At 35.7% G+C, this 25,370-nt stretch overlaps 1 protein-coding gene across 6 annotated transcripts in view; it reads right to left on the bottom strand.

Moving 5' to 3' along the window:
* LOC114871424 (protein sickie) overlaps positions 1-25,370 on the bottom strand; it is a 189,413-nt gene that overhangs the window by 129,978 nt on the left and 34,065 nt on the right. For 2 of the 6 annotated variants that reach the window (XR_003788574.2, XM_029177281.2), the window contains exons 1-3: positions 7,846-8,018; positions 4,169-4,286; positions 3,404-3,456 (exon numbers count right to left, since the gene is read on the bottom strand). Coding sequence is in view for 5 of the 6 variants with exons in the window: in XM_029177281.2 (XP_029033114.1) it covers positions 3,404-3,456; positions 4,169-4,286; positions 7,846-7,956 (282 nt within the window). In the remaining variant the exon portion in view is untranslated. Of the gene's footprint in view, positions 1-3,403; positions 3,457-4,168; positions 4,287-7,845; positions 8,019-25,370 lie in introns of those variants that run through there. The other 4 variants (XM_029177282.2, XM_029177285.2, XM_029177283.2 and 1 more) reach the window with 3 other exon arrangements.

Raw genomic sequence — 25,370 nt, 5'->3', positions numbered from 1 at the left:
TCTAAATGCCTCAAATAAAATATGATTATTATCATAATTATTTTTTTCAATAACATAATTGTATTTCGAAAATGAAATGATTATCAGATAAGATTTTTAAAAGTGCCCAGGTCTGACAAACAAGTAAAACATCAAAATCTAATCTCTAAGAATAAATACAAGAAAAGAAAAACTTCCGCCAGTTCAAAAGCAGTGTTGTTTATAAAACAGTAACTAAATTTATTTTTTCTTATTGTTTTTTTTCAGAGAATCATCATTTGGATGTTTTTAAAAGAGTCATCGACTAAACCGGAACTGGTGGCCGGCGTCGCATCTCTGACCGTCCGAGCCGGTCCATCGCGATCTATTTCTATTTCACGAAGAGTCCACTGCCGTGAGAGTGACTCATTGAGTGTATACATTATTAGTCAACCGGCCGTCTTTTAACGATCTTACACTAATAAATTACAAATAAAAGCCAGGTATTTTCGAGTAAATATATATAGGACACACCGTACTCAGTGCGATAGAAGGAGACTTTCCCTTTAAAGATACTCGTAAAATCATTGTCATTTATCTGTACTAGATAATTAGAATATTTTATAAGGAAATTAATGTCTGAATTATACTGATAACTTTATCATTACTTGTAATCTAATAACAGAGTACTAATTATAAATATAAAATTTATTTCTATATACTTTTATTTAAAAAATTCCATTTAAATTTGCAACGACTGTTAATTAAAAACAAAGGTATTAACTTAAAGTTAAATGTATAATTTTTAAATAAAAGGGTTTCATATAGTGGAAGAGTAATTTTAAAGGAACACTGTAAAATTTGGAACATGAAAATAATATGAAAATCAAATTAAAATTGTGCCTCTCTATATGGTCCACCGTCCGAGGGTTAATAACCTGTTAACGAGGACAATCCAATCTTGAAACAATCATTCCACGCGTTACGACATAATATACACGGTAAATTATACTTGATTGATTGCTTTGTACCAATCTATAATTTCTTACTAAATGCAAAAAAGGCACTGGAAGGTAGGTGTCAACACAGTTTCTTGAAACTTTTGTTAGATCACCAATCATGTACTAACCACGTACAGTCAATTACGAAAGTCTTCGTACACTTCATAAAAAGACCATTTTAATTAATCCTTATTCGGATAGATGGTTTCCTGGGGCCATTAGCTCATTTAAGTACCATTTTACCAAACTGGTAAGTGCTATTGAATTTACTCAACTACATTTAAGTATTTCAAAATGTAAATTTTTAGATAATTATGTTAACATAAACATTGAAGCACCTTTAGTTTGAGACGGAGCTACTGCGACTTTGATTATTGTATAGGAATATTTGGACAAATAAGAAAGAAAATTATATATCAATTTTACTTTAATCTCAATTCCATTAGACATTTTTACTCCCACTGTTTATTTTAATTAAAATGGCCCTTTTATAAAATGTACAGAAACTTTCACGAGTGACTGTATTGTACAATAGTGCCAACTTGCATTGATTTCTAATGATCTAACGGTCCTTTTACTTTTTTGTTCGACTTCTAAATTTTCTGTTGTCAATTATACTGGATTGTCATTGCTAAATGATCTTAAGTTTCTACAAATGATCCAAATTTTCTGTGATTCATTTTATTAGATTTTTATTACTAACATTCTGGATTTTCTATTTTCTCAATTTTCTAAATACTGTATATGAAGATGGGGTTTTTGTAGAAATTGTTAAGAATTTTTTAAAATTTTCATTATCGATGAGCTTTCCTATAATCGCTTGATTTAAACTTTCATTGCCAAGTGTTCGGAATTTCCTCGTAAAACATTTTACTTTGAAAAAGTTGAAAGAAGTCTGCAAAAATAGCAAGCGTACCATAAATCTAGCACAAATTCAGAGCAAACAGCAAGTTCCCTTAAGTTTACAAGTTAGACGTGTCGCAGGAGTAGGAAGGAACTATAAACTGACGTGTAAGTCGCGTGTTTGAGCCTTGAAGGAAAACACGTGATCCAAGTTTCGCGTTTTACCGTACACAACCGGGTACATTTGGGCACGTTCTCGCGCGTGGCAGCCGCGTTGCTTTAATTATAGACCAGAGCCCTTCTTCTTTCCTTCGTCCACCCTCGACACCGCGAAATTGGAAAGCAACGTCTCGATGCTTATTTCTCGTAGCCTAGGGTAGCGAAACGTATGAAAGCTTTCTATAAGGTTCTTTGAAAACTACGTGAAACTGGATTCCTAATGGCGAAAGCTTGAAATTAAATTTCATTCATTCACGCCAGTAAAAGGAATAAAAAACCTAACAATACGTTTAACGAATGATTAACGAAAATGATCGCCATTTTCTTTAGGAAAGCCTGAAAAATAAAATGCTACCTCCAACACCGGTGATTTTAATGTTAATTAATTATTACCTAAACTTGTTTAAAAAATAAAATGTGAAATTGCAAAAGCTATAATTTCTACTTGGTTACTTGACGAATCGTGTTGTGGTCAGTGTAAATCCGATTAGAAATACTACTTTACATTATAAATGTTATCTAAGCTCATCTTCGATCCGCACCGAGCTCACTCAAGATTATGCAAATAGAGAAGACGAGAAAGCGTTATCCTGCAAAGTGTAATTCGACTTGGTCGATCTATCCGGATGTGACACAGCTCGTTTTCACCAAGATGCAGTTGGCATCCATAAAACACTCTCTTGTATTCTACTCGTCCCTTCCTATACATTTCGTTGCTACTCACTTTGCTCTTTTTCTTACAACTTCGAGATTAGAATCGGAAAGTGACTAGATAGAGGATGTAACAAGGATCAATGGATCCTGTCTGTCAGAAAGAATCACGCCTACGATTCTAATGGGGGTTTCAGTTTCTATGTGTCACCATATATAGGATTAAGATAAAATAATAGAAACACTTGTTGTAGATAAATGTTTCTTGTATCGATGAGTTAGATATTAAAACAAATAATAATATTCAATATGGAATGCTGTAATTAAAATTGTTAACACCTTGATGACCACACATTTTGTGAACTCTATGATTTTTGCAATTTCATATACTTTTATTTATTATATTTAAAATGAAAATTATACCACAAAGAATTCTGAAATTTATTTAAAATTACTACTCTGCAAAATGACTAATTTTTAAAATGAAAACTATACGAAATAGAAATCATTTATTATAGCATTAAGATAGAATTGTGATTGAAAGTTGCATTTAGGATACGTTGAAAAATTACTAATTGTAATTACAGCGAGTTTCAATTAAAACCTCATAACCCAATTTATGTATTTCTTCAACTCGTTAATATTTTATGTACGCTATCATCATTAGTCATCAAAGTCATAACACTTTGCAAGATTGATGATCGAATATAAATTTTCAAATGAGAACTCACCATTTGTTGAGCGTTTCTCGGCTTCCTGTTAACGTCGATCACCTTCTGGTTGGCTGCAACGAGAAACATGTAATAATTAATCGAGAGGTGACACGGCTCGCTGGCTAACGGGCTAATCGTGAATTTAGCGAGCCGCATCACATATGGCGTGCGCGTATTACACGTGACCGCGTTGCCCAGCGAACTAACGACTTTACCGTCAATTTATGTGTTATGGGTAACTGTCCAACACCATAAACGATTCGGCCATTCAGTATACTGTTACCTACCACTTGATCATTGACGTTTGTTTCATTCACTTGCATATAATTATTAAATATACCAGCGAATTGCAACAGTATCTACTTGTACTTTATCAATTAATGATTGGGGTCGTTACTAGGGTTGGAGATTTAATTTTTGTAAGAGACTTTGTGAACAAAGTGCAAGATATTTGAAGATTTATGAAAGTTTAATTAAATTAGAGTTCTTGTTACAATAAATGATTACTGTTGATAAATTTTGTATCGAATAAAAGTTTGGCGAATGTATATAGGTAAAACCAGAATTTTTTAAAAGTGTGAATACTTATTTCATGAAAGAATTTGTTTTCAAATAAGTGAATTTAAGTATGAAATTGGAATAAGCCATTTAATAAAGGTCCAAGAAATAAAAATTCATTAACAAGTTCCGTTAACGTTACACATTGAGACTAATACATCGTTTAGATAAATGAAGCTCTATTGTAACAAAGGAAGAAAGCGGTAATAACATTAAGTTACTCACTGACTGCTTCAACTAGGTCAGCAAGGAGGACACCGTCGCAGAGATCAGTCTGAAGATCCGTCACTCTTCTTTTACAACCACCTCTTTCCAAGTAATAATTTGCCCAATCCGTGTAGATCTATATTAACAAACAAAACATTTCAAAGATATTAAAAATAATTAACATTGAAAATTAGTCATTTCCGAGCGTAGCTTAACCCTTGAACAGCGGAGTCTGGGTCAAAAAATATACAAGAATATTAACCTAAAGTCAAATTAATCTTTTTAAACAAAAGAATTTCACGTATTGCAAGGATAATTTTTTAAGGAACAGTGTCAAATTTAATACAAAATTAAATTAAAATTGGGGCTCTCTTCTTGGTCCGCCATTCAAGAGTTAATATCAAACTATGGATGTGCATGCAAACATATTTTTATAAAATACTTCCTCTTTTTAGAGGAAGGCTGGTTCTAGTGTTAAAGTTATATTTTCACTTTTCCAATTATACCAACGTCCATTATTTCAGTGTTACCTTAACGAACGGCACACTCTGAAAAAGCACAGAAGAAACAGTCAATTAAGACTTCCTTCGAGCGACACGTTAGCTCCCAAGAAGCGTCCTCCTAATCAGCCGCAAGAGCGACCGGAAGACGCCTTCGTCGACGAAAGCTCTATAGCTTATAAAGAGAAACTCGGTATAGCGTTCGAAGGAGGAAAGCCAAAGAAGTCTCGAAAGGGGTGTTCAAATGGTCGCAAGAACAGATCGGGCAAAGTTTATTGTTTTGGATGGACGCCAATATTTTTCGCGTGTCGGGTTCATCGTGGCTCCTCGCTTGAAAAGGTATAGAGCGTCGATTTCGAACGCGTCAGAGAAAGATGATGAAGATGAAGAAGAATAAGAAGAGGAAAAGACGATCTGCAAACGAAGAAAATAGAAATGGATGGATCTCGGTGGAGAATTAGTCACCGATTCGTACATGTACCCTCATATATACATTTTTATGCAATTAAATTTAAACAAAATTATTGATTATTATTTATTGAGCTTTGGTATTCTTTGCACAAAAAACAAAACAAAAAAGGAATACATTTGAGAGAAGCCTTCCTCAGGATTCACTAATGTTTTATATAATCCTTCTAAGAAATTATATTAGTTAATTACAATATTTATTTATTCACCTACAAATTGTATGAATGGAAAAATAAAAACAATCACAGTAATACAATAGGAAGCATAAAACTAATATAAATGCAATTATACAAAATTTATAATTGAAAGTTATGTAAACAGTGGCAGTACTACTTATGTAATGATTTCTTAATTCAATGAATAGAATTACTTGAAAAATAAATCTTGTCAACAAATGTGCTAATTGATTTTAATATCTGATTAATTTGATCAAATTAATAATTAATTTTTCCAATAGTATAGTCAAGTACATACATTACTCTTTTGTAATATGACCATTTATAGATGTGAATACGAATAACAAGTCAGTAATAAATCTGCATTGGGCCAAAGAAGTCATTAAGTATGTTTACTAATGATCCATAATTATGATCATTATGCAACATGGTCAATTCAATATAAAAGAAATGTAAAGAAGTTAATAAAATTATCATTAGCTCATAATTTGAGAATGTGAAGTCCAAATATCAGTATTTAATGGTATAATATTTTAAGAATTAGTAGAGAAACCTAAATAAAACCTAACGATTAATGTTTCTTGTAATTTGAGATACCAATGTTTTTAATTTCATCTTCTAATAATAAATCATGAGTCATGATCATTGAAATTATAATATAAATACAGAATAATGGCTACAGGATGAACTCATCATGTACCATTTAATAAGATCAAAATATATTTTGTTTGTTCAACATCAATCTTAAAAGTTTTGAGGTTATGGACATATGAAAGGAACATACTAGCAAAATATTTCCCCTTTAAAGACTAATTTTAACTTTTTTTTCTTAATAAGTGGATCAAGGCTTCAAGATACACTTATTAAAAACATCTTAATTTTTTATTTCCTTCTTTGAACTATTAATTCAATTAAGAATCACGCTATAGCGAAAGAAAAAAAGAGAATATATAAAAACACAATTTGACTAATTAATTTGGATATACCTGGATACACCTTGTTCAGTCATGGGGTTTTGCTTTTGTATAAACAGGAAAAAAGGGGATGTTCTGACCCTCTTTATAGAATTCATCTTCACTCCACACTCGTCCTTCGCCATAGGCAGCCCCCAGGAAACTGACATGGTGGGGATGAGACCCACCATGTGGCTTAGCGTCACTTGCATATAAGCATTTACGCGGGAAAATTTGAATTGGCGTTCATTTTATTACTGATCTACCAATATACTGCTTTGTTTCTAATTCACTTAATATTAATACTTTCCTGTCGGGTAACATACTACTACGTTATCTTTTCAAAAACAAAAACTGAAAGCGACTGACGTCATTTCCAAAATAAAAACTGATTGACGTAACGATACATCTCTTCAAAAGTAAAAGCCGATTGACGTAGTAATACATTTTTTTAATATTTCTTAATTTTTGCCTCCAAAAAATCTTCAGAAAAATAAGATTTTGAAAATTCCTGCTTTTCTTATATCGCCATTTTACAGTATTTACAAAAACTCGGTAAATAAAAGTGATCTCATTTTTCTTCAAAAAATACAAAAGCAGACAGTTTGATCGTTTAATTTAGGAACAGCCTGTACACAAAGTGACGGGTTTCTGTTTTTCTATTTGCACCTATGGGAAGATGATACACGTGTGTGCGTACATTCGTATTCCACGGAGATACGCGTATATTTACATACGCGATTCATCTACCCGTTGACCACGTACACAAACGAAAACCTGTATGTGTTTCCTTCCTGTATATACGTGAAAACACACACACACGTGTATATTTTGGCCACGCGGATCAGTCGAGACACAGTACTATTTTTTGCGCGTGGCAAAAAGAGAAATAGGATGAACTTCCTTCATAATTTCGGGTCACCAGGCAGATTCTAATTTTCATTATTAACTAAGCCACCGAGGGCAGTTTCGAATGATTTCGATGCGTGGAAATCGGGGAACAAAATCCTTTGGGACCGTGAAAACCACTCGGTGACACGCGACCACGTGTCTGAATGATTCTTTAGGCGCGTTAATCTTGTTTGAATTGGAAAAGGGTAAAGTTTGATTAGGCTATTCAAACGGTCGATGGTGTTACATGATCCCAGAATATTAAAATCTATTTTTGACAGCTCGGTGAGTTTAATCTCAACAACGATGATTTATGGTATGCGCGTTTGATTTACCTTATACAATGATTAGGTTCAATTTGAACTATCAAAATTAGAATTTTTATATACAAATTTTAGAAAAATTCCCACCTGAAATAATTTGTTATACTTTATCCAAAAATATTTGGATTTTTCGATATCAATTTTTAACTCTCAGACGGCGGACCGTAAAGAGAACCCCAGCTGGTTCAGCTGTTGAAGAGTTAACATTCCTCTGAAGTTCTTCGCATCCCATAATATTTTCTACGTGACAAAATGATAAACCTACCAATTACGGACTAGCGTTTAATTCCAGAGTACCTTAATCGTAATAGAATCATAAACGAAGGTTAACGATTTAGTTTGAATCGACGTAGATATGCGATTCACGCAAAAACAGTGCCATACCTGTACGACATTGCGAGTGGAATCAGCTTTGATGTCGTCGCTCGATCCGCAAACGGATCTCGGTGCTCTGATACAAGCCATGACGTCGATGCCTGTTGCCGTTAACGTCATCCGAATCCCATCAATTCACGCGCACCAATGACAATCGCTAATTATCCTTTCCATTCGAGCTATCAAACGCGCAAGGTAACCTGACGTCGAAACACTAGCCTAATTACACTTACAATTAGGCATTCGTCATTCGTGTTGATCTCCTTATCGCGGATATAATATCCCGTAGATTAACGGAACACACTCGTTGCCTAGTCGGCAAGCAAATGATTGATTTCCATTAATTCGATCGTTGAAACGTCGCGTCTCGAAAAAGCAATTCATGCTAATTGCACTTTTTCCATTACGTATGCATCACTCGTCGGTTCGTATTCGTTGCACGATGCACCTTTCGTTTCGTCAGCTGATGTAACCAGCACAAGTAACGTTTCGTTCGATAACCGTGTTACGTGGATTCTAATGATAGAGAATAAGAACAAACTTTTCTTGTCTTTCTTTCAATCCAAGGATTCTACAACTCCTGGAACCGGGATCAATTAATCATCTAGGAATTAGAATGTACTCGATAGAAAATTATAAGATTCTTTAACTTCTTAGAATTTTATTATACTCTTTCTGATTTTTGCCTTTACGTGATTTTATCCTTTTACAGGGTTGCTATAGTTGCAAAATGTTAAAGAGATGATTACTGTGTTGCAAAAATATATTTGCAGTACATCTAATTTTCAAATCTTTAGTCCTATCTCACTTTATTTCTCAGAAAGTTCAATAGTGGGAATAATTGTAAAATGTTTCTTTCTAATAAGAAAAATCTTCGAATTCTTAAAATTCTTCTGAGATCCTCCTTCTGATCCTTAGCTTCATATCACTTTATTTCCTAAAGGGTTTGATGTCTTTCTTCAAGATCTCAGTTCGGTGAAATTTAAAAACGAAAAATCCTCGGATTCTTGGAATGATTTTCAAATATTTATCTCTTGAAAGATTCACTGTAATGCTGATTTGAAATAAGTCAGTCCTGACGACAAATTTCAACAGAAGATTAAACAGTTGATGCTTGTTTCATAAGAATGATCTTATTCGTTCAATCGAGCATGCACCTTGGTCAGTTACAGGAACGATCTTGTTATCCCTTGATGCACGTGCTCTCGCCAGGCGTGTCGTCACGTTCCTTTTCTACCTCGTGTACTCAGAAGCGCATCAGCGGTGCATCAGACGTGCATCGAGCAACGTGCAACAACGCGAACAAATATGAGCCCGAGAAGTTGTTGACATTCGAGGAAATGAACGTGTTCTCACATTCTTCTTTCTTCGCGAAAGTGAACGGAGTACTATGAGAGTTTTCGATCAAACTAGAAGTTCTTTTGTCTGCTTGTAATTCCTCGACGAAGGTGGTTTCATTTATTTCGAATAAATAATAGTAAATATGTCTATTAAAAGTGCAAATATTACAATTGTATTATCTGTTGCTTTTTTCCCCTTTGGAATTATTTGCAGTTGCCTTTCTTCTTTGAACGAAGAAATAACATGGAATATGTGCAATTATTTTTTCAGCAATGTTTTCCTTTTTGCTTGGATTAAATAATAATTCTTCAAGATCCTAATGGAAATAATTAACCATCTTTCTTCTCTGAATTTGTAACGCTCTTCATTAATTATATTCTTCACTTTTTAAGATTCTCTTTAAATAAGAAAATACATAGAAAAATTGCAATAAATTTGCAAATTGCAATAAGTATAATTTATTCTTTTCTTCGCTTCTCAAGATTCTAATGGAAATATTCCATTGTTTCTTCTTTTCTAAATGAAGAAATAATCGATAGCACTTATCCTATTCTTCACTTCTCAACTTGAAGTACCAAAGGGTTTTTATTTCAATTCGATCCTTCACTGTCGAATTAAAATCCCTCTTCTTCTCGCAATTGAAATCGACAGACAATCGACGACACTTTCGAAGCAAAGACAACCAAGTTGCGCGCTGTTTAAAGAGTCCCGAAGAAAGCCTTCAATCCCGACAACTTATCCTGTTCGATATTATCCAATTATTCAATTTCGCAGCCGACGCTCTCGCTACCCCGTGTAAACATAAACTGCGATCCACTTGTGTCTTTTTCACTGTTATATTATTATCCAATCACCTTAGAAACGAATAAAAGCAAGAAACAACGTAGTATTCATCAAACACTTGTCTGCACCCTGACACATTTCACTCACGGAACGTGTCATTTGATTACTCGATAATTATCCAGCGTTCAATTTTCTTGATAATAATAATTGAAAGAGCTCGCTATAAAAATTTCATCCGTACAAGGTGTCGTTTAATTAATCAATTATTCCATTCAATTTGCGAGTTCATAGAAAATTAATTTCAACTTTCTCTTGCACGAAAGGAATACAGTTGAGTACGAGGATGGTCTCTTCGAGCAAAATTATAATATCATAATTAATTTCTTTTTTAATTATTAACGCGTTGACTGTTGGTGATTAACACTTCAATTAAAAATAGAAGTAAATTGAATAGCATTATTATTATACTAATTTGAGAGTTCAAATTTGAAAATTAGAACCTCTTAATAATTAGAATTTCAACGTGTTAATTAATAAATTATATGCTTCCAGTGTCATATATTAAAAATTTGATAAGTGAGTATAGAAAAGAAAATTGAATAGCATTATTATTATACTGATAAATTTGAGAGCATAAAGTTAAAAAATTAATTAACGACTTAATAATTAAATTAATAAATGTCAACGTGTTAATTATTAAATTAAATTCTTCCAATGTGATATATAACAAATTTTATACATTCTACTATTAGAAATTGAAACATAATTTTTTGTTTAAATAAAAAGCAATTATCCACTTATTGTTTTGCTCAAATAAATCACCCTCGCGTTTAATTGTGATCGAAGGATCTCTCTGTAAACAAAGGATAATTCACAGTAGATTTCCTTTCTTCTGGAGACAGCTTGGAGACAACGTGTACACGCGTGTAAAAGCATCGCGAACGAAACTTCGTTACCGAAACAACGCGTCTCGACGCCGCGACGCACCGGACGTAACTGAATACGCGCGATGCGCACACTTCTCTATGCGTACTCGCTCCTTCTCCTCCCATCTTTCCACTTACACCCTTTTTCTCTGTCCCTTCTCTTTCTTTTTTTCTTTATTTTTTTATGTTTTCCAATTCTATCTCGTTGCTTAGGGTTCAATTTTACTCTCCCCAATGTTTCGTTGCACTTGAGCTTCCTTTTTGATAAGTATTCAATGCGACACAGGATTTCCTAAGTAACTTGGTTTAATAATTATAATTAACGATTTAAATATTAAGTGTACAAATTAATTGCCTTTTCTTTATTTTAATTAGAGATTTATTTATAATTCAAATTTTAAAACAATTTATTCCCAACAGATGTAAAATATTAAACAATTAAATATAAAATTAAAAGGAAATCTTTAAAAATATGGTACATGTGGAAATGTAATTTTCATTATGGGTCATATAGACCCGAAAATAAACGACAGAATTAAAAGCATCGAATGAAATATAGTTTGAGAAATGACTCAATCTGACAGAATGAAAAGTATAAAATTTAAAACTAAAGTTGAAGTTAATAAGATAAGGGAAAAGTGATCGGGTAGGAAGAAGGAGGTAATAAAAATTGCTGCGGGTCCCATAGTCTTCCAAGAAGATAATATCTTTTATCTTCGGGCGAAAATAACGCGACGTGGTCGAGGGATGAAAATAGGAACGAAAGTGGCTAGAGAGGAAAAAGGGAGAAGAGAGCATCTTGAGACGAGAGGCTCGATTATAAGTCGTTTTAATTCAGCTTAACTGGAAACAGAGTACACAATGAGTAAACGGAGCTCGGTTCGCTATTGTTCCGTAAATTAACTGAATCGAGGAAAGGCTATAAATTCGTCGATAAACGATTTTAGATTGTCGATTAGTTTACTCGACCATCAAACCATCAAATTTAACTTAATTTTCTAATGCACCATGATGAAAGTCTCAGCTTCGTTTGCATTTCTTGTTTTAAAATTAGATTCCCGTTCATCAACCTTTTACCTTGTAAACAGAACAAATCATTCTATTTCTAAGAAATATCATTAGCGTAAATAAAATTTTTTCTACAATAGACTAGTTGTTTTAGCTTTTATCAACAGAGTCCATCGTTTAATTTATCGCATTTCATAAGATTTTACGAGAGAACCGGGGCTCTCTCCATGGTCCGCCGTCCAAGAGTTAAAAATAAATTTACAGATTCAAAAAATATGATTTATTCCTATTACCATAAAATCAATGCTTAGAAATTCTTGAAGGAAAAGATTGAAACAATACATTAAAATTAAACAGTGACCATTTTCATTGATCACCTTTATCTGAATGATTCACAACTTCGATTTTTGGCGCCAACCTAACGCAATGAATAAACGATACTACTTTATAAATAATATAACGTTATCTCGAGGTTGTTTTCGCTATGTCCATCGAATGGATAATTTTAATTTGCAAACCTAGCGAAAGTCATTACATGCAAATGAGCAGTCGGTCGACCGATTGAAGAACCGAAGGACCGTCACAGCAGGAAGGGTATTTCGTTGCTGGACAATGACTACACAGAGGGTAACATCATGAAGCATTCTTCGCAGGTGCTGTACTATCGATTACTATTCAGGCCGATTCACAGTACGAGCACAATCGTTAATTGTAATGCCGGCCATCGTGTTGCCTTTTAACGCACCTATACCACCGCCTAGCCGTGGCAACCTGCACGATAATCGACGCCAAGTCGAATATCGATTAGCCCTGCGTACTCGGTTCCCAAGCTCCTAACTTCCCTTTTTTTTTTTTGAAAAGAACAAATTTCTTGAAAATAATTTAAGAAACGTGATTTCGATGAGTTGAATTTATACAGATAAGAAAGTTCTATTACTTTATCTAATGATAGGTAATTATTGATGTTAAAAAATTCCCTGTTTCTGAGGAGCGTTCACCTTCATATCCGGAAATACGGGAAATTATCGAACGTTTACTGTATTTAACTGAAGGAAAGAAAGGTAAAGTTATGGAATTAACCCTTAACTGGTGAAGGGTCTCAGAGGAACAATATTACCTACCAGTTGAATTCTTTCGACATAAAACAGTACCTCAAATAAAATTTATAAAATTAACATTAAAGCTTGTATAACTAATTTAGATTTGCATTTACATTGATTAATATTCAAATAAACATTACTCTTGCATTCTTAAACTCTAAATCGTCTTATGGGGGTCCTGAACCTTGGGGGGTCCTAGGCCCAGGGCCTGTCCTGATAAGGTGCATACCAAAGGTTAATTTCAAATTCAAGTAACCGAAGAACACTAGAAGCTCACCAAACTCTTACAAGATTCTTACAAGAACGATAAAGAATCGTTGAAAGAAGATATAGAGTATGACAGGTTTATTGGACTGCGGGTTAAAGTGGCCAGCTAGGTTCTCGACAGACCGACCACGTTTTTATCCGTGAGATTTCGTTCTCTCCCCTAGTTGGAACAATTCAACCGGAATTTCCGCAGAGTTTCCAGTTTGAAACGTCAGGCTGGCGATACAAATAAATTCTGTACCGTTCGAAGCCCATGAAATCGAAAATCTCGGTGTCTCCACCCTTCGAATCATAGCAGATTCGTTAAATGAACTCGTTAAAGGGTAGCAATTAATTTAGCCGCGACATTTCGTTAACGTTACACGTCAAATTTCACTTTTCAACGGTTACCACAAAATTGAAGGGATAGCTTTCGTTGGTACGCGAGATAGAAAGAGGAAAAGGGGTGCCTTTGTCGTCCGATTATGAAGGGGCTACTCGATGGACGCCAAGAGAATGGGGAGGATGAAATTAGGTTTGCCTTGGCCACGATATCGAGACGGACCAGTCGATCGAAATGAAAAAGACTCGGAAAAGAGAGGGATGAAGTGTAATGATCGTGAGTAAATAATCCTTCGAACGAAGGAAAATTATCCTCTTTGTTCGATGGCGCGTTGATCGACAAAATGTTTCCCTCGAAATACTTGAAGAGGAGTTTCATTCTGATGGACCAGAAATAAATTAAAGAAACTTTGAGATTAGTAAATGAAAATTGAGAAGTGTTATTTGACTACTTCTTATCAGATGAAATTCATTTAGATTGAATTTTTAGGAGAATAAAATTTAATTATTCCTTCAATTAATTAAAGTTATTCTAACGATAATTAAAACTAAAGGGATGCAAGTGACATTTTTTGAAATTTTTGAATGAGTCACAATTTTAATTCAATTTATTTTCATTTTCTGAATTTTTATACTTCAAACCCTTTCCAAGTACCGAATCAATTTGTATACCTAATAAGAAGAATAAATAATTTATCCTCACCAATACCCTGACGATTGAAATACAAAAAAGGGTGGAGATAATGAAGGGTAGGCTCATTAATTCTAAAAAGTCTATTTGCGTGATAAATGCGAAGAGTGCTGGTGCAGACGTTCAAATTTATGCACATACGAAAGATGTGCACTTGTGCTATGTCCTCTTTATTTCACGACGGTCATCGCCCCGAATTTCTCTTTCTCTTTCCCTTTCGCTTGGCCACTCGTTGCAAATGAACCCACGTGCTGACCCACCCCCTTTCTCACTACCCATTTTTCCCTTTCGACGTATCTTTTATTCTCGCGTTTACCGTTTCTAGCTCGTCCACGTTGTACGCACAGGGATGAATAAAATGATGGGAATATTAGGCAACTTTAATAATGTTCCCTGATCAACACAACCTTCCAATCGCTAATAAATTAGTCCAGTTTTTAAAAAACGAAGATAGAAAGAAATATACATTTCTAGGTGAAAATGTTTTCAATAAAGGAAAATTCAAATAAAAATTATTTGAAATACGTACAAATATACCAATTATTTTAATTATAAATTCTTAATTATGAAATATGTATATCGTACAAATAACAAGTAATAATTATTCACTGATATCCCATAAAATAATTACACTATGAGAGAATTAAATCTTCTTTGTTTCTGTCTTTTGTCCAGAATTTTGGGAAAATGCATCAGTGTGTCATACGAAAGTTTCACAATGATTGAAATTGGTCAGGACGTTTCTTTTTGAAAAGTAGAACTGTCTCTCAAGTTGAGAACCTTCGTAACCGAGTTATCGTCCCCCAAGAACGAACGAACGGAGGATGCACCCTCTTCCCTCTGGATGAGAAGCGTACGTGTCCTGCACCGTGCGGCACAAAACGTATCGTACCCTCTCGAGATTCAAGGAAACTCGTTGTCATGACTACGAAAATCCGGAAGGAACAAGTTATTTTTACGCGACAAGTCCCATGAAACCCGGATCCGAATCCGCTTGCTCCTCCTTCGATACCCGCTCGTCCACCTCACGAACCACCCCTCGCGTGAATTACATCCCTTTCACAGGAAATTTTATTTATTATCGCGTATCTTGTTTCTTTGTTTCGTTCAAGTTTCATTTATAAAAATTCATGAAATTGCAACAAACAAAATTATAGCTATAGTTATCCTCATTAATATTTAAACAATTTTTTTAAATTGGACCGAACGACTTGAAATTTTGTGAAGTCATTATTTTCACAAGTATTTAATGAAAATTTAAGCAGCAAAAATTTCCCTGAAATTGATGAAGCAGTTAAATTGACATCGCTTGATCCAATTTCAACTCTAGTTACCAGTCTTCAATGTACACCCACGATCAAATCAGGCTTCCCTAGGGAAAATGGTAAATATAGGGGAAACAGGAATTCTCAAAATCCTAATTCTGCTCAAATTAAAATTTTTTATAATCAATCTAAAAATTCTAATTATTCACGAATATACACATTTGAAAACGTACCAATAACTTTTTCTGACTGGGTTAACAATTTCGCATTCCCGAAACAGAAGCAGATGTCAGTGTCTTCTCCACTTTCTCGAACGGCGCCACGTGGGTTATGTTTTATGAATGAGTTACACCTACGCGTCATTACGATGCGTTCCGTCTAAATATACCTGGATGGGAGGACTGTAGCACAACGATGCGACCAGGCCCTACCCTTCCATTGTGCCACGTCGTGTGGGCATCCTAGCCCACACGAGTTGCTCTTAACGATCCTTAAGCTGTTTCACGATGCACGGTGTATATAGGAGTTTGCCGCGAAAACGAGCGACGATACTTTCGCCCGTGGGTCGACTACTTGGATTCGTCCGATGCGTAACCTTTTCGCCGGTTCTGTTAGATCCTGTTCCTATTATTCATTTCTAGAACCGTCCGTCCAACCAAGGGAGTGTACACACCGGTTTGTGCAACGTTATGCTAATTGTAAGCTACGCCTATTTAAATATTTCAACCTTATTTTTCTTTATATTTAGATTTCCAAGTAAAGAAGCGATTCAGACGGACGAAAAATTGATATAAATTCCTGTCAAGCGGTTCAGAGATGTCTACTATTCCATACGAATCTGTACGACAGACGCGTGCCCTTCGCGGAAACAAGCCGTCCATCGCATTAACCATTCAACAGGCGTCACCTCGAAATTGCAATAATTCTTTCGACTCACGTATCCGTGAGTCGTATGGAAGACGGAACAGAGACACGCTCGCTAACTTACTTCAAAAAGCTTTAACGAGCTTCGACGTTTGTCGAGGGTCGCCACGCTCCGGGAACGTGGCCCGATATGATCGTGTCTGATTCCAGAGTAGCTTTTCCTCCCTCTTTTTACCCCCCGACAGTAGACGGCAAGAGGAATCGTCAAATAAACGAATTCAACGTTCCATTAACACGTTCGCGACGGGGCCTGAATTTTGTGTCTTCGCCAGGAGGCGGGGTTTACAAAAATTTGTTAATTATAATAATCAGTTATTTAAATGACGCGATAATAATTCATGTACCACCGGTGGCTCATCCCGTCCCATGGGACAGACATGAATGTACCACCGGTGGTAAAGAATAGTTAATGGTTATTTTAATTGATACTATTAAAATGGAAATGAAAATAGTAACAGTGCGTTAGAAAGGAAATTATAGCTTGCTGTATCGAGCAGAAATGTAGAACGTTTCAGAAGTTAATAAATGCCGACGATTTTATAACTTTAATAGGAAAATGAAATAAAATAAAGTCTCACCTTATTTCGTAAGCATCTTCGACAAAAATTTCACAAAATATCACTTGCACTCCTTTGATTCTAACGATAAGTGGAAATACATTAGGGTTAACGTATTTCAAGACCAACTTTTTAGTAATTGTGTTACTATTAATAGTTTTTATGGTTATTATGAAGCAAGAAAGAAGTGTTCGTCAAGATCTAAGAAGAAAGTAGCACTATTCAGGGAGAGGAGTTTCTCCTACCCCAAGCAGGAAGAGAAAAAGGCTCCCCTTTTCTACGTAAACGAAGGGAGAACTGTGACACGAAACGAGCGTCGTATTCTCATCACACGACTCTCTTAAACTACGTGCCTTCGCTTTTCCAGTAATACACAATAGCCTCAAAGGAGAACCGCGAAAGTACAAAGTGAAAGCAATGCTAGTGGGAAAAAAGGGTGCTAAAGTAATCACAGTGGTAACGCGTGGACAGCATAATCATTTTCGAACGTTTCTTACGGTTCTGTAGCTGAAAAATGAGGGTAATTCGTATTCTAAGAGCTAATGAGATTTATTTTGACATTAATAGAGTTTTCCTTTCAATTCAGAATTTAATAAAATGAGAGGAAATAGCTTTATGAAGAATTAAAGATTTCTGAATAATAAATGTGAAAATAATGGATAAAGCTATTTGAGAGAATAATAATTTTATATGAGATTCCATTCTCAAAATGTTTATGAAAATATTTGTTTATATCAAGACAAACGACAATAATTTCAATGATCTCTATTAATTTAGTAATTAATACTGGACACTAAAAATGAATAAATATAACTATTAATATTGGTAAAGTTATTATCAGTTGATATTATTACTTGGTAATACAATTTTGTTCATTTATTTAACCCTCGATCGATGGACCATGGAGAGAGCCCCAATTTTAATTATTATTTTCTTTAAAAATTATTTTTCAAAGATATGAAACTCTTTTATATAATTACGTTCAAAAATTATGCATTTAACTTTGCCTACATTCTATTGTTGAAAAATTAATAATGCAACAAAGAATTAATTTATTTGTTCCACTAAAAGTGTTCAATACATTCCCAATATTTTCCTACATACAATATGCTATCAAGAATCTATTTCTCTCTTTCTGGGAAAACAAATCTTATATTTCCCTGTCGTTTATCTATAGCATACTATTGAATGAAACGAGTGTAAAGAACCGTGAGTCACCGAGAGAAGCAACGATTGAATTAAAGATCTATTTTGTCGGTAAGATAGTCGAACAGGCGGAGATAGATACGTGCTTCGCCTTGGGGTAGGTTCATCCCCATCAAATTCTACGAAGTAACATGTAGCTACGCGCTTACACGACCTAAATCATTTATCGTCCAATTGCCAATTTGCAGCCCCGAGAAAATTGCTCCGTCGTTAGGGTATCCACCCTCTTCTACCTTCCTTTTACTTTTCTTTTTCCTCCCGTGGAATTTCTCGTTATTCCATCTTTACGTTACAAATCTTTGTTCAATAAAGTTGTTACCAAATTTTTGTATTTCCTGTTATGGAATGATGTTTCAATTTTGAAGGCAAATGAACATAAAAAGAATCTTCTTGAAATTTTCAGGGCCAACTTGGGTTTTAAAAATTTTAAAATACTTATTGAAGATTCTATTTTAATATATGATCAGGTATAAGCAACCCAGTTAAAATAAACTCTCATATTGCGACGAACGGAACTGTGGGGCAGAAAATTTTTCAAAATTCCAAACTTTCAATTTAAAGGGAAAGGAAGATAAAATTGTATCATTTACGTAGACTATGATAGTGAAATGCACTAGCATGCTTGAAAATCTGTGTGAAAATTAAATCGCTCGTGTGGCGATATAACGAAAGTCTAGTGTGTATGTAAACGTTATCATTAAATTTTTAGCGTGATATAATTGAAGAAATTTCTGTTTCAAAATACTACAGTGTGCATAAATTTTTATCTAAAATAAAAAGAAATCAAATGTAACTATGAAATTTCTTCCTAGTTAACATGGTTTATCTCACAGATATTCGTAAACATTTCAAACAGAATTTACCTTTCTTCTCTCGTAACGCTGAATCATACATCCCTTTTTATTTTTATTCACCCTTATCCCAACGTACGAACGTCCTTTCCAGAATACTGGCAAACACATTTTTTCTCCATTCTCAGCTTAAACACACAAATACCCGTAATCTCTGTGTACTGCTCATGATTTTCGAAACAGAGGAACAAAAATAATCGTGATATATGGGCACCGAGGGATGGATAGAAATGAAATAAATACGTCATGGATCCACGTGTCTTCCGGACTAGGAATCTGGTATCGATATCGAGTATCACTGTTAAGCTATCGTATTTTTCTTTGTTTCCACCCCTTTCTTCCGGTGCTTTGTCAGGATGACGTAGAAGAGCAAAAGAGTTTTTGTTCGACTGAAAATAATACTGCAGTCGAATTTCCTAACAAAAGGAATTTGCTATATTATTGATGATCTATGTAATTCCAATTTCATAGATAGACTTTTTATCAATTAAAAATATTTAAATACCCAATATTTAAACACTATTTTCCTGGCAATCATTATGCTCAAATAATAGAAATATTGAAAAATTCATTCTTTTTTTTTAAATAAATTTCAACTTAAATTTTATCGACCCCTAGAAATATTTTTGCCCCTGAAAATGTTAAGAGTTAATATAAAAGAACTAAAGAGAACCAGAACAATAAAGAAATGATGTGATCTAATTTAAAAAAAAAAACAAATCTGATTGAAGATTTAATTTTCAAAACGAACAAAGATGAAATTTCCATCGCTATCCCGCATTCCTTTGCCATCGAAATTACGGGCCAATCCCGTTTCACACATATCCCCGCCAGCTAATTACTTTAAAGCAAAGAGCAGGGTTGCGACGGTTAATAAACAAAGTCAATCCCTCCTTTGATCGTGCGAACGATCCCGCCTGTGAAACTGGTCGGTAATGAAAGCAACTTCATTCGAGGAACCAAAGAGAGGAACAAAGAGCAATTCCCTTGCAATATATATAAGGAAGAGAAGTGCAGCAGTCCTGCCTTCCTTCGTACTGGAAGATGCTGGTAGGCCAGTGGCATCCCTTAAAGTAAACATCCTAAGAGAGAGGAGAATCGAAGCCTTCTTGGGTTTGATCAAAGTACCTTCACACCCCCGGGCAGCATATTTGATAACCTCGCGAATCTACCCTCTTCTCAAAGATCTTTCCAAGTTCTTCAGTGAAAAAAAAAGAAACGAACGAGTTTTGGAAAAAATCAAAGTAGCAAAGATTTATTAACCCTTGCTTTATGAAATTCTCCCCCTTCTAAACATTTGCAACTATAAATGGCTTTTTATAAATGATTCCTAAAAAAATTGAAGAAAAGGATCCAGTAATTATTCATCGACAGAATTAAACATACATTTAATTGCCGTTTAATCCGCTTAATATCGGTAATCGAAGCGCAATCTCGGACGGAAATCGAGTGCAGCGATGGTTTTTATCAGGTTCCAGGGTCGAAAATCAGGAGAACAAAGTACCTGTGGTCGTGCAAATCGCCCGCGGGAAACTGGTGAAATGAAGTAAAACTCGATAGCGTCGTACCGCAAATTTGCAGCTCGGTTTCCGAAATTAGTTCGATGAGGGACGCGAAAATCGGCTCTTGCCTCGAATCCGCCTCGAGGGATGAAACGCGGAAGAGACAGCGAATTGAAAGAGAAACAGGGACGGACGCGTACAATCAACAAGCAAAAATCAACAGAAAGACGAAACCAGGACCAGGGAGTAACGCGTGGAATTGAAATTTCGAAGGAAACGCGAAAAACTACGCGGCATAAATACGAATAATACACCGGTATCGAGAGCGACGTAGAGAAGGGTGAAATTCGAACAAACGAACGGAAAGGTTCGACGAAATTGCTTCTGTTTTTCAATTAATTCGAAACGCGATTGCAACGAGGAGACAAACGACGATGCGTGTGCCTGACAGCTCATTTCCAATTCGAGGATCCTCGTAACCGCATCAATTCCGTGTTTCAACATTGCCGACATTTTCATTCTGTTTCGTGAATGAAGTTACGTTTAAATGTACGTATTTTAAAGGGATAGTAGATGTAACTCGGAGTTCTATGACCCATTGCTCTACTTTCGATATCAACGCTTCGAGTTAAGTTCTAATTAGCAATTTTGCAAATCTTCCAATTAGAGATTTACCAATTGAAAGTTCGTTCAGACTTAACGCTAATGGCGCTATTATTTCTTTTCTTAAATTTTTAGTAGAGAAATGATTAACACTAATAGCGGTATTAATTGTTGGGGAATGTTCTCCGATGGCGGACCATGGAGAGAGGCCTAATTCTAACACTTATAAACTGAAAATAAATAATAAAGAACGTACGCAATTATTCTTTATCTCTATTTTGATAGACGTGGAATAACCTATCAACTGACAAATTTTCCCTAATCTCACGGAAAAGTACCTGCTGCGTAGTCTTCCCCCGATGCTGCCACTGATAGAAGTGTTCCACGTTCAAGGACCACCCAGGTGCGAAGCTGAAACCCTCCGTGGGTACCTGGGACGAATTAACGGCAGCAGCGATCGCTTGCTGGTACAACGGGTCAGGTAGTTCCGTGTAAAGTCCTCGTCTACCGAACCATCCACCAAACACGCACTTATCCTCCACTTGACCAGCATCCAGCCGCGATTGGATCAACTCTTTCTCCATGGTATAAAGCGACTCGAACTCGAGGAACGACATTTCCGGCTCGTTTCCGCCGCTCGTCGAGGACACTCTTAATCCGAGACCCATCTCGCTCTGCAGATACTCTTCCTCGAACACCGACACGTATCTCCTCGGAGAACGTTTCGGTGAACCTTTCGAGCAATGCTGATGAGCTTGCCTCTGATCCTCCGATTTCTTAGGCGATTTTTTACAAGCTTCGATATTTTGTGAAACACGTCGGGACGATGTTGACGAGACGGAGGAATGAGACTTGGCAGGACTCGACGAAGGGGAGTCCGAATTCGAATCCTGCGATTTTCCTGTTAACGAGGGTATCAAGGATTTCGTGGAAGTCAGCTTGGAAATTTTGCTTTTTGGTTTCGCACCGTTGCTGCTTCTTGGGAATATCGAGGACGGATGGAGTCCTGAAGCACCAGACATCGTGGCCACATTTTTTTTCAATTCTCAATGGGTCATCCGATTATTACGGAAATTCTGACACTGTTATCGTATTCTTTTGATCGATATTGAAGACACTCCGATGATTCTATAAGGTAAAGGAACTTTAACGCTGCACTGATATGTTTGAACGAGGAAATAATTATCACGGGATTAAATCGCGAACCGATTACGCGATCCTCCGAGTGAATGGAACGAGCACCCTTAGAAGGATCCTCCGCAGGACTGACGGTGTTTCGAAGCATCGGATGCGCCGCAGGACGACGTAGTCGAGCTGCAATTGTGCGCGGGCGCATGCCGGCTCGTCGAATGCGTACAACAACAACGTTCGCACGTCTCCGGACGATAGATGAAACGAGAAGCGACCAGAGAAGCCACAATTATTTCACTCGCGGCAACGCCTGCAAATTTCCACCGATCCAGCTGCTACGTTCGAAGAGTTGCGAGACAATTTTTCACGGACTTTCGTCGAGTACGATGGTGAACGATTATATTGCCTCAGTGGAATATAAAATATCATTTATTTCATAAATTGTCGGACTAACATTTCAATTAATTTCAATTCCAGGGTAAGTATACCGATAATTAATTTCTTCTAATTGAAGTAATTTATTTATTTTGTTCCTCTATCTCTATAAATCAATGTTCACCTAACTTGCATTTGACTATTTAAAATCAATTTTTATGATAAGCCCTAATCACCCTAATGTATCAATCATTGTCTCGTTTATCTTAAGTAGATTAAGATCCGCCTAAATAAGACATTCTAAATAACAATATTTATCTTCTACCTACTATAGAAAAAAGAATTTTGTATAAATATTTTTATTCACTCCAATTTGCAGTGTCTCCATTCAACTCTGCAAAGAATTATCATAAGCCCTAATGATCCTAATGTATCAATCATTGTCTCACTTATCCTAAGTAGATTAAGATCCACCTAAATTTTAAGACATTCCAAACAACAATATTTATCTTCTACCTACTATAGAAAAAAGAATTTTGTATAAATATTTTTATTCACTCGAAAAAATCGACAGAATATTGATAAAAAAAAATGGACACTTTGGTGATCTCCTATACTTATATCTTGCGAAGAAGGAAAGTCGCGATAAGAACGACAAGAAAACCTTGAAGAGCGTCGATATCGAAAGGAGCTGTTCCCCGATCTCCGATCATCCGGCCCATTTTCGCGACGGTTCGAGGAGGAAAAATCACGAGGCAGGCGTGTGTACACGGGGGTGAATATTATAAAAGCACTCGAGAAACGAGAGAAAGCTGCCCGGTTCGTGTTGACGACTGTCGAATCGTTGGTAGTGGTGGAAAAGGTACACGAAAACGTTCCACCCTCGAGGAAAAAAGAACACCCCCCTTTGCTTCCTGATACGACAACGCGACGAGTGCCAGCACAGTGCGAGCATGCCGGTAACCCCCGTAACCATTTACATATTTATAGCGAATGTTCAGCGCACCAGAAGATTTTGGATGCATGCTAAATAACCCAAGACCGACGTGCTCTAATGAGATTTCCAATGTTCCGCGGGCAGCACTGAAATTGAACGGTGCGTAATGACTCACAACGTTTCGGTAATACTGTTTCAACGTGTACTCAGAGGATCGATGTATAGGGCCATTGATAATGAAGAGACATATTTAGTCATACAGTGAACATATGTGCAGAAGTCGAATTAGTGTACACACGTCCGAAATGATGGATCTACCAGTTCTTCTCTTCAATTACACCGATAATTACAATAAATATTGGAGCCTGTATGGGAACATTGCAACCCATCGAACAGTTATTGGAATTTTGCTTACCAATTTGTATTAAATGCTTTTTGAATACTGAAATTAAGACCCAAACTTAGCATAAGTTGGAAAAATAATTTGATTTGAAAATAAATTAACCCATTTGATTTGAATAATGAACTGAATTCGTGAACGTCAAATCTAATTTATTATTAAAGTTGTTATTAATAGCACGTGTGAAAGAAATTTATTATCTGACTATTCTAAAATTGTTATCGATTCTGAGGTAGTTAAAGAAATATCACAGCGTTTCTGACGAAACTTAGGAAAACATTAGAAGAGAAAAACGAATCCATCATTGGAGAGACACGCACATGTCAGTCAAATAGTAAGCTTGACAGGTCAGTTGCTCGTGCTATTCCTATGGGGTTTTAATTTGATCCCACTCAGCAGATAGGACTGTATTCCGATCCACTCGTTTCTGCGTGACGATTTTTCAGGGGACAATTTTGATGTGACACGTGCCGACTATGATTTTCCCTTTCTCCAATATAAGGAAATGAAAATATTTCTTTTCCTATACGAAACTTTATCAGTAACTTGAATATTAGATGATTGTTTATTTGTTTCGTACAAATCGGATTCGTGAGTGTATAATATTGTGGTTGTTAATACGAAAAAAGAAAGTGTTCCTAATGAATAAAATTTCATTACAACGAAACTCATACTACCTCAAACCCTTTTTTTTATTATTAAAGAACAAATAGAATCGATGCAGGCTTTCACGAGCAAATACACCCACATATGGACGATGAAAGGGTGGCCGGAGGGTCGTCAAAATAATTAATAAAGCCACACCGAGCTTATGCTCGTCTGCTTCCCGATTTCTCGTTTCCCATTCGACGTCCTTCCTGACGACTTACTTTTCCGTTTCCACGAATTCAATATAATAATGTAGAGACCGACGAGCCAACGGCTTAGCCCTTTGGATCAGTGATTCCCAATTACGTCGATCAGGAAACAACCCTCGCCCAGTTGAAGAAACGTTGAAACGCGCGAAGAAAGCAATGACAACCGCTTGAAACTTCGTATTACGCAAAGGGTGGCTTACGGAAAGCGTTATTGCCGTGTCACTGGCTCCAGGATTATTGCGAATCATTTTTTCCGCATGAAAGTGAACCCCTCTGTACACGAAAAACCCTCCTATACGTTTCTCTTTCGTTTTCGGACAATCGAAAGCTTTATCGATGATTCCATTAATGTTCAATATTTATTTATTTGGAAATTAATTGATTTACGCATATAATTCACAGGTAATTGTTACAAGGAAATCACCCCCCAAGTGTCTTCCTTAGATTTTCTATATTTTCAAAAATAATATTATGAAATTGAACACCATA

This window comes from Osmia bicornis, chromosome 12 (assembly GCF_907164935.1).
Source record: "Osmia bicornis bicornis chromosome 12, iOsmBic2.1, whole genome shotgun sequence".
NCBI lineage: Eukaryota > Metazoa > Arthropoda > Insecta > Hymenoptera > Megachilidae > Osmia > Osmia bicornis.
This window is presented reverse-complemented; position numbering and strand designations above follow the sequence as displayed.